Source organism: Apis laboriosa, unplaced genomic scaffold (assembly GCF_014066325.1).
Source record: "Apis laboriosa isolate Shangri-la unplaced genomic scaffold, ASM1406632v1 scaffold39_cov144, whole genome shotgun sequence".
NCBI lineage: Eukaryota > Metazoa > Arthropoda > Insecta > Hymenoptera > Apidae > Apis > Apis laboriosa.
The window spans coordinates 68,643-80,925 of record NW_025223140.1 but is presented as its reverse complement, the minus strand read 5'-3'; the positions used below and the strand labels follow the sequence as shown (position 1 = coordinate 80,925).

Genomic DNA, 12,283 nt, shown 5'->3' with positions numbered 1-12,283 from the left:
ATTATATATTATGTTATTATATATTATTACATATATATTATGATAAAACATTATGAAACATGGATAAAAAAATGGGTATATCTTCAAATTCAGAATCTTGAAACTTTTCTTAATAGAAATAAATTTCACATTATTGAACAAGAGATTAAAAGATATAAAATATACCTTTATAAATAAAAAAATATCTTTATAAACAACATCGATAGCACATGACAGTTTTTACAAAACACTAGAACGAATAAGATAAATAAACAAAGACTTACGGAGTCAGAATTGAATATCATAGACTCTCGACATGAACTTTGAATTTTATGCTATTTTATTGCGGATATTCAAATTTTATACAATTTCATTGTATATAGCATTATTTTTGAATTATTTAAATAAATTATTTTATTTAAATTTTAAACATTTTAAACATTTTATGTTGGCAAATAAGTGTTTTTATTATTTGCTAAATAATCGAATTTACGAACTTTATAGGAATCATAAAAAAATATCAAATATTTTATTTCACTTTATATCATAATATTAATATTATTTTAAAATGAGTTTTTTATTAATATAAAAAAATAATATTTCAAATAATAATAGTGCAAATAAGATTTCAACTATAATATTATTAGAATGAAATATATTTGAATCACTATCGTATATAATACAGCATAAAAAACTCAATCTATTTTCAATTTATTTTTAATTAGAGAAGAAATGTTTACTTTGTAGAAGAAATGAAAAATAGAATATGGTTATCTTTGAAGTTAATTGCATTTCAATAAAAAAAAATAAAAAATATTTACTTTGAATTCGAATAAACAAAATAGTATAGTATTTATTATAATATAAATATACTATTTATATTCGAATATAAATATTTTTTTTCTTTTTTTTAATATAAAATGATTTTAATTTTTTCAAATAATATTTTCTTATAAAAAACATCTCTCAAATTATTTATAATCATTTGCTCAAATAATTTTATTTGATGGATAATTAAATTAAAATCTTATAATAACTTTTTTAATCGAATAAAAAATCACAAATAAAGAGAATTTTATATAAGATAATTATTTATTTGATAAATAATTTATCTTCTTCATGATAAATATGAACCTTACAATTTATTTATAACATTTTTTTATAATAAAAAATTTAACATATTACATATTACATTATTTTAAAATTATTTTTTGAAATTAAATAAAAAATAATATATATTATATATTTATATATTATTAATATTTCATAAAATATTTTATGAAATGTGTAATATATTACGGTTTATGTGCGCGCGTGCGCGTGTGTGTGTTTATACATTTATATTGTGTTTATTATGATATAATAGAATTATTTATTTTATGAAATAAATTATTTATTGTTTGCTATTATTATTTCTTATTTGAATTCGATGAAAATAACTAGTTTTTTTAACAACTTTTTTTAACAAATATTTATATTATTACTTTAGTTTAATATTACTAGTTTAATTTATAATTAATATTATTAAAATAATAACTATTACTACGCTTGTTATGATTATTATTATATTTATTGTTCAATATGTTTTCTAAAGTTATTCAATGCATTTTTCATTAAAAAATAAAAATTATTTCTTTAAATAATTAATTTTTTAATTTATTATTTTCTTAATTATTCTTCTTATCTCAAATTCTTTTAAATTATTAAATAAAAAATATAATCTCAATCGAAATATCTATCAAATAATAATACTTTATTTAAAATTATTATTTTTAAATAATTAATTGACATAATTTGACAATTCTTATTCATAACAGTAATAATAATAATGAAATAATAAATAATAAATAATAAATAAAATATAATATAGTAATAAATAATAAATAAAATATAATAATAAATAATAAATAAATTATATAAATATAATAATAATAAATAATAAATAAATTATATAAATATAATAATAATAAAGAACAAATAAAAATTTGTATAAAATTATATATTTTTGGATTAGATTTTTTTTTTTTTTAGGTTAAAATTAAAAACTTCTTCTTACTAATCTTTTTCTATTAAAAATTTATTCTAAAAATAAAAGCCTTCCATAGTTAAATTGTTTCGATATTTAGAAAATTAACAATCGAATAGTAAATCGAAATGCAATATCACTTTTAGTCAGAAATTTTTTAATCATTAAATAAATTATTATATATTTGGAAATATAGTTAAATAATGTTTAATATCTGGTTATTAAATCAAAAGAAACATATGAAAGCATTATAATAGATAAAGTGCAGAGTGCAATAGAGTATGATAGAGTGCAATGTATGCAAAAATATATTTTACGATAAAAATATATTATAATTCTTATTTTTATAATTTTATAGATTAAATATTAATAAAATAGATTCATTGAATATTATATTAAATATTTACATTAAATAATAATTAATTTAATCATACATCTTCCTCAAAAAATTATTATTATTATGTATAAATTATTATTATTTATAATAATAATTTAATTATTTATAATAGTAATTTATTGTAAATTATTATTGAAAAAATTTTTATAGAAGATAAAATATCAAAATATGTAAGTATAATTCATCTCTAATTATCTTTCTTATCCTTTCAATCCCTAGAAAAATGAAATAAGTAGTGAAGTATAAGTTTTAATAACAAAAAATAAATTATATAATAAATTGTATAATAAAAAATAAAATAAAATAATTAAAAAAAATGATTCCACTCTATTAAAATAAAATGATAAATGATATAATAAATTGTTATAAGTTTTAACAAAAAATAAATACAGAAGATTTGTAATGGAAAAAATAATGGAAAAAAAATGAATAAAAGTTTTGGACTTAGTATAATTATAAATATTTATAACAAGGAATATCGCGTTTTCACATGTAGTTATCCCATCAGCGAAAGCAGCCCATGACTTCACGGTTTGCATATATGGCCGAGAATAGAACTTTTACTTGATCGTCTAACAATTGTATTTGCGTATGCACGTACAAACATGTTTAGAAAGCACTTTTTCTCGTCGCGACGGTAGAATGCGATAACATTGACTTGTCAATTACATGCTATCACTATTATTAATATTGCATTTGCTTTTTGGGATTAATTGACACGCGAATTTCAATTAATTGTTTCGCTTGATGAATATAATAATTATTACCTATTGGTTTAAAAAAGATTAAAAAGTAATTTTAAATTCTATATTTAAAAATAAAATGTGATTGAAAATTCAAATGTATGATTTTTTTATTTTTTACAAATAAATTAATTAATTATTGAAATTAATTAGAGGATAAATCCATTTGATTAATTAATCTAAAAGAATCAGAAATTTATATAAATATAAATCATTGTTTAAAAATTAAATAATTTGTAATATATATATAGATATTTATTTTTTAAAAGAATAATAAATAATAATATATTTAATACATATAAATGCTTTAAAGTTTATATCATTTATTACTTACTTTTTATTCAATTCAAAAGATTTTTCTGGACATAAATTAATGAATATGATTAATATAATAATATTTCGCATTATTATATTAATAAAATCTTATTACATTAATAAAATCCATTTATTATTGTTAATCATTGTTTCCTATTTTCTATGAAAATTGCTTTTATTTTTTTAAAATTCTAATAGTTGATTCATTCTTTTTAATTTCTTTCAATAATATATTAGGAAAATATGAGAGATCTTTTTTGAATATTCAATAATATTTAATTTATCTTAATATTAAATTTTTTTTATACTGTTTTTTATATTTTTTTATACTGCATTAAAATTTGTAAATGAAAGAATAGAGAAAATATTTTAAAATAAATATACGGTTTCGATATATGATTTATTTTGATTTTAAATAATCTATTATTTAAATAAAAGAAATTGGAATATATTTATAACATATTTTTATACTCAATTATTTTTATAATCAAAATAAATAAATAATATATATATTCTCAAAAACAAAAAATAAATAAAATTAAAACACTAAAAATCATCGACAAATGAAAGATTAAAAACAAATATTGTAAATGAAATATTACTTTTTAAGTAGTTATAGATTCAATGAATAAAATGTAATTATAAGCATATATGATCATATTATTTAATTCTGATTTCTAAGATTCGAAAAGTTTAATTTTTTTTAATATATCTCTTCGAAATTTGGAAGTTTTTGAAATCGGATATGAAATCGATATAAAATAAATATATTTTAAATATAATTATTAAAATATTATTATTTTTTTAAAATATTCAAAATTTATGAAATAAAATATGGATATTGAAATTAATTCGGATTAAGTATATATTGAATTTCAATCTCAAGTTCTAAATCAAAAATCTAAAGATTTAACAATAAATAGAATCACTGGATATATCACTGAATAATTTGAAAAATAATTTTAATTTTTTATTCAATTTATTATATAAAAGTATTATGATTATTATGATCATTATTTAGCTATTTTAAATATTTTTCAATAATAAAACAATTTAAATATAATTTAAGTAATTATATAAATTTTAACATATATTTTTGTATCAAAAAATCGTCCAATTTTTAACTAAATAAAATTAAGAAAAGATTAAATATAAAATTAAAAAAAGATTATGTAGAATTTATGATATATATGATTTATGATATATTATGTTTCAGCAATAATTTATAAAAATTCAGATTTATATTTCACATATAAAAATATAAAATATTTCACATAACATATAAAATATTTTCATATAAAATTTGTTCTTTTAAAGAAGAAGAATATCGATCAGTGATTGTGAAATAAAATAAAAAATATGAAAAAATCTAAAAAAAACTTATTCTAGTTATTCTATACGCTTCTTATAAAGAATAACAATGTTATATACATAGAATAACAATATCGTGTGAAATGCATGAAATTGACAAAACCTTAGTTATATAACCTTGTGCTATTATAACCTTAGTTATAATAGCACAAATTTAGTTTTTTATAAGAGAAATTTTAGAATGGAGATAAGAGAAGATACATAGTATTGTCTTCCGGTTCTTAAAGAGCATAGATTTGGCGATATTAATGCGTTAAAAGAATTTTTGTTTCGCTCTACTTTCCTCAAGTTAATAGATAGAGAAATAAATTTAAAACTAGAAGCCGAATAATCCGTTCGAAGAAAATATATAAATTAAATATATATAAATTTATATCAGATTAAATTATAAGAAAAAATTATAAGAAATCAAATTAAATTATAAGAAAAAAATCTAGGCTGCGAAATATTTTTCACATTTTAAAAATATCAATTAATATAAAGTAAATCATTTATTTATTTAAAATATTGTATATTTTTAAAATTATTTTATCGAATATTAATTTTTAATTTTATTAAAATTTCTTTTTCATTAAAATCTTGTAAATTTTTGAAATTTTTACAATGTTTTGAAATATTTTTCAATAAAATATATAAATAATATATAAGTAAAGATTATGATATTATGGTATATTATTTTTCCAATGTGTCTTTAAATACATTCAAAAATAAAAAAAAAATAATATGACTTATTTAACTATTATTTATCAATATTTTTATTGCAACTTATACATAAAGAATCTATACAACTATATATTGATCCAAATATTTGAAATTTTTTCCTACGAAAATACAAATTCATAATAGAAAAAATTTAAAAATGAAATTTTTTAAATGAATAATCCAAATTATCTTGTTCAAAATTTTGAAAAAGTTTAAATTATTTATCAAAACTATTTTATCTCAATTATTTTTTATTTATTTTCATTATAGTATACAATTTTTAATTAAATTAAATATTTCAAATTTTTTAAATATTTTAAGAAAAATATAAAAAAATTTTGAACGAAAACATTCAATATTTTTATTAGAACATAAAATCATTCATTAAATACAATACTTAAATTTTTTTAAATATTTTAAAAAACAAAAAAATTCAAAAGTGAAATTTTGACTATTTAATGATCCAATTTTTTCTAAAAGATTTAGAATTATTACAATATCAAATGAATCTTATATCAAAATCTTATATCTTATATCAGAAAATATCAAGACATTCAATAAGTAAGTTTTTTTAAATATATTTTAATATATATTCCGCCAACTAGCTTCCAATCGTGGTTTGATGACCACGCGGAAAGCATCACTAACGTAGTTTGCGAAATAGATAACGAGCGTTCCTTTCGACTTTGGCCAAATTCCAGGACGAACTTTCAGCCGTGTTTCGCAGTTGGAATTCGAAACATTCCGTCTTCGCCTTTTTCGCTATTTGTTCTCTTCCTATATTATGGACTCGTGTCTCATTTCGTTTCGACATATACGCAATCGTTATTGTCTTATAAGCATCGATTATCTATGCGGAACCTGATTTATAAGTTAGTTTGGAATAAAATATGTAACACCTGTATTGAATCGAAATAAATTTATAACGTTGAATGAATTAATATACGAGTTTGTCAATAAGAACGGTATTTCAATCAAACATTCTATCGTAGCAATGTTTCCCAATCAATCTTGGACATAATTTATTTGAAATAACGAATTATTTTTTGTTTGTTTTGCAAATAATAAAAAAACTAAAATTATTTTGTATAAAATACAAATAAATTATTTTTGAATATGAATAAATTTATAATAGATTATAAAATAATGAAAATATAGTAAAAATGAAGAATTAAAAAATCAAAAAATTTAAATACATAAAAAATAAACAAAAAATTAAAATTGCATTATTTACTCACTTTATATTAAATAAAAAATTTTATATCTCAAAAATTAATTTTAGAAATTATGTTTTACGTTGTGAATCTGAAAGATTGAATGCAAATTTTTTTAAATATTAGAAAGTAATCGTATTTATTTTTTATTTTCTTTTTTTTTTTGTTTTTTTTTCATCGTAATATTAATATTAAAATTATTGAATTCGTATTTTAAAATAATTTAATTAAATTATTGAATTCGTATTTTAAAATAATTTAGATTTTTTAAATTCTTAGAAATCATGAAATAAAAAATATATTTATACATTTTTTGGAATCTAATTTGATATTTTCATATTTTCATACTTTCATTATAATCCTGACATATCTGTTAGGAAACACTGTATGAGTATTGAAAGAATAATTGAACTGACGTAATAGGAATTAGATTAGTGATGAGTCATCACTTTTGAAGCACATCAATTCTTAGACAAAGAATCATAATATTATATATCAAAAGAAATTGAATCGTAAATGATAATTGTTATCAAAAGAAATTGAATTGTAAATGATAATTGTTTCGAGTACATTTCGAAAAAAATTAATATCGATATATTTGCAATTTATATATATTTTGAATGTATCAGCATGTTTTTATTCTATTTTTATTTCTCATATTTGATATTAATATATGTGATCTTAAGATTTAATTTTTTTAGATTCTTTTGTATTTATTAAATTTCCTAATTTATTTATTAAAATATTGACTAAATATTTGAAGTCTCGATATTAGTTCGAATAATTTTGATATTTTTAGCTTTCTTGAGATACCGATGTAATTTGATATTATATGTATATTTTATTTTGATATCAAATAAATTTTAAATCGGTAATACGGAATTATTTAAATAACATGAAAAAATCTATCATGTCCATCACTAGATTGAATCATTGAGATATTGTTGATATCTGTTTGATCATATGATCGATCAGATTTGCTAAATTTTATACACCGATTAATATATCGATTATAAATATAAGGTTTAAGTTTAATATACATATATTTTCAAATCCAATTCAATATCTATATTTTGTTTTACAGATTTCAAATACTATTTAAAAGCAATAATATTTCAATGATTATATTTAAAATTGATTCATTTTATACAAACTGATATCATATCTTGGAATAAATACTTACAAATTTTCAAATAGTATTTATATGATATTAAAAAAAAATTTTTAATAAATAGCATCTATTCAAATTTTCGAAATTAGAATAATAAGATTTTAAATAATATAATTAATGTATAACATACTATTTTGTTCGTTAAATTTATTTAAAAATATTTTATTCAAAAACAATGATTGGTTTTAATCAATAATTTTTTTTTTCAGTGATATGTTCTACTTTTTACATTTTTTACTTTACAATTAATATTCTTCTTCTAGAAAAGAAATTATTATAAAATGATAGAATTATAAAATTGAATTTTATATATGAAAGATATTTATATAAAAAATAATATAATTGATTTTAAGAATAGAAAGAAAGATCAGAAGAATCAGGAAATTTATGGTGAAATATTTATATAATTTTTGAATTCATTTGATGAAGTATAAATTCAAATATTTTATATTTGAAAGTATTGTTTTTATTTTCCATAATATTTATAAAAGATTCGAATTGAATTAGACAAACTTGAAATCTGTTTGTGAAATATTTGATCCTATTGTTGTATAATAAATATTTGAAAGATAATCTTTAATTCGATAGAAATAATAATATTAGAGAAAATTTTAATTTTAATGTGATAATTGATTTATATGCAAACGCGTACAATGTCTAATGTCTCCTCATTCTTGTTATTAATTATTATCAGTTATAAATTGTTATTAATAAAGAAAATATTAATAAAATAAAGATTTTTCTATTAATTAATCACTAAGAAAATATGTAAAATAAAATATAAATCTAATTATGATATTCTTTTTTTAGTTTTTTATTTTTAAATTTTATTTTTCTTTACTGTTTTTTTATTTAATAAATTTTATTAGAATAACTTATTTATTTTAATAAATAATAAGTGTAATATTAAACAATAAAGTATTAACAAATAACAGATGACAATTTTTTTTAATTAATTTATTCATTTTTTTTAATTATGCATTTTTTTTAATTAATTTATGCATTTATATTGTAAATTTTCTTTAATAAAAAAATTTCTTTAATAATAAAAATAATGCTGTTCTATTATTTAATACTAAATTAAGAGAATTTAATACGAAATTAAGAGAAATAAATATATTAATGAAAATTTTAATTATAAAATTTTTGATACATAACAAAAGCAAATAAAGTAAATAATAATATTTCTTTAAAACAAATTCTATATTTTTTTTTGTAATAATGCATAATTTTTTTATTTTAAAAATATATTAATTTCTTAATTTAGGTGACACATATATAGAATATTAATATATTGAATATCATCATTTTAAACTATATTTAATAATGAAAAAATATTTAACATATAGATAAATTTAATTTTTATAGGCATTATTTAAAGTCAATAATTCAATTTTATATGTTATAAAGAGAAATTTACAATTTTTCAAACTCTATCTATATATTGACAATCCTTATTCTTTCCTCATAACAATTATTTTTATTTCAAATAAAATAAAAGAAGATTTAAAAGAAAAGATAAATGTAATAAAAATACGAGATCAAGATTTTACTTTATATGTAAAAGTGAAATTTTAATAATTTTTTTATTTAATTTAATAAAATTTAATAAAATTTAATTTAGTAAGAGATTTAAATAAAATGAAAACTATCTTTTCGTTTTATATTATTTATTTAATATTTTTTTTATTTAATGAACGTTTTTTGTTTTTGTTCCTTTGTACTGTTCTTTTTAATATAATTATTATAATTTAGAAATGTGTATTATATTGTTTTCCAATACATATGTTTTCTTATGTGATTATAATAGAATTTTTTACGCATGCATACTTAAATTATTCTTAAATTATATATATATATATATATGATTTATTTTAAGATTTTTTAAAAATCTAAAGAATATAAATTCTTTAGATTTTTAAAAAATATATATAGTAATAATATTAGAATATTAATTTAGGATATTTAAAATATATTGTATTTTTAATTGTAATATAATTTTTTTGACAAGAAATAAAATGGCGATAAAGTATAAATATATAAAATTATAAAGTGTAATATATAAATATATCATTTAAAAAATAAAAAAATTCATTTAAATACTAAGAATAAATTTAAAAAAAAGATGATAATAAATAAATTTTGTATCAATAAAAATATAATATGATTATTCGAAGAAATGAGATTCATTTATTAATGAAAAATTTGTTTCTGAAATTTTTATAATTTTCAAATAATATAATTATAAAAATTAATAATTATAAAATATAATTATAAAAATTAGACAATAAAGACAATAATAATTATAATAAACATATAATAATGTTAATCAAAAGCAATAATATAAAAATTTGATAATAATTAAATATTTGTTTTATATTAATTAATTATTTATTAATTATTTATTTTCATCGAACTTAAATGATTAAATATTTATATATTTATAAAATTTAAATGTAGATAATTCAAATATTACATATATGACATACAAAAAATAAAATATTCAAAGTATAGTATGCATCATAATATTTGTGAAATAAAAGAAATCTTTATTTAAGTTTTATTTTTTAATTATAATAATTTAATTTTTCATAATAACTAAATTTTATATAAAAATTTATAATCTATATAAGAATTAAAAAATAAAAATAATAAATAATAAACTGACAAATAAATTATTTCTTAAATAAATTTAGAAAATAATTTTGAAATGACTTTTAAGGAAATTTCTTTAAAACATTTATTTTCTTAAAACATCCTTAAAAAATTTTATCTCAAGAATTATTATTTAAATGAATAATTCGAATATTAAATATTAATTCAAAATTCATTTGTATTTCAAATTCCAAATTTTTCTTGAATTTTTATTAAACTCCAAAATTCTATTTCTAAAATAAAAATATAAATAAAGATACAAATAAGATAAAAATCAGTTGAAATAATTTATTATTTTATATTACATTATTATATATATTATTATATATTATGATTATTTTCCATATTCATTTGCAATAAAATGCAAATTTGAATATTATTAAAGAGAACATGTAACAATTACTAAAATAAATAGATCGGAGATAAAGAAACAAACAGAAACTGTAATTGGTTTTCTAAAGTCAGAAGAAAATTCTTTTTTCCAAAGTCAAAGTTATGTTTGTTATTGTTCTAGGAACTCATCAGGAATACGATATATAAAGAGCTACAAACTATAGCGACGTATTACTTCGATGGTAAGGGAAAAGCATTGCGACCGATGGTAGCGATTCTCATGGCACGGGCTATCAATTATCACAAGGAAAGAAAGTGAGTTATAAAAAGATGTACTTTTATCTAAATTTTTTCAAATTCATCAATAAACTTTTGATATTTCAGTTACAATTATGGAATTAATCTTCATCATAAAATGTTTTGTTTTTTTTTAAATTATATATAATATTTTACATTATTTGTGGATAACTTAAACATATCCATACAGTTTAATTCAATAATTAAGACATATAAAATGTTTATATCTTTGAAAAATCGATTTCAGATATTGAAAAAAATATAAAATATCGTTCATATTTGATTTTTGTATAATTAAATTTTGGACCAAATGTCTAATATGTTATTTATTATGATGAAACATTGATTAAATTTTTAAATTAAACAATTAAAACAAACTTTCAGGATATGAATGGTCAAAACAATCAAAAGCAATCTATGCTTCTATATATATAGATTTTTATGTTATTTCGTTAATTTTAAAAATTGTTTTTGAAGATTTGCAACTGTTAACAATGAATTTGAACTTTTTCAAATTTTTCAGAGTTTTAAAATTCACAATATAGTAAACGATATCAATAAATTTTTTCCCAAATTATGATCTAATATTTATAAAAATGTTAAAAATTAATAATTTAAATAATTAAATTTAACTCTCGAAATATAAAGTAATATTTATGTTTTATTTATGTTGCATAAAATAATAATTATTTTAATGCTAATATATTTTAATAATATATCCATTATTATTTTCAGAAATCAAAATAAAAAAAAACATTATAAAATTAATGTTTTTTTAATATTCACTATATTGAATCAATTATTGTAAGTTAAAAATATAAATTCATATTATTAACAGTTGGAAAAATTTCTAGGAACCATTTTTTAAATTACTGAAATAATCTAACAGTTTATATATCAAAACATATAGGCTAATACAATGAATTTTAATTTTTTTGAATGCTTATATACTCAGAAACTAATTATCAGAAACTTAATTTAAAAATTTATCGTAATTAATATCTCATAATCATTTGATACAAAATTTAATACAAAAATTGAGAATTAAAAACAAATGAAAAATAATTATTATTTTTGGCT

The 12,283-nt window shown here is 16.5% G+C and overlaps 1 protein-coding gene across 1 annotated transcript in view; it reads left to right on the top strand.

Moving 5' to 3' along the window:
- The window catches only part of LOC122715618 (all trans-polyprenyl-diphosphate synthase PDSS1), a 181,487-nt gene that overhangs the window by 123,419 nt on the left and 45,785 nt on the right, over nucleotides 1-12,283 (top strand). Inside the window, exon 3 of the mRNA XM_043937932.1 lies at nucleotides 11,088-11,221. Coding sequence (XP_043793867.1) covers nucleotides 11,088-11,221 — 134 coding nt within the window. The remainder of the gene's footprint in view (nucleotides 1-11,087; nucleotides 11,222-12,283) is intronic.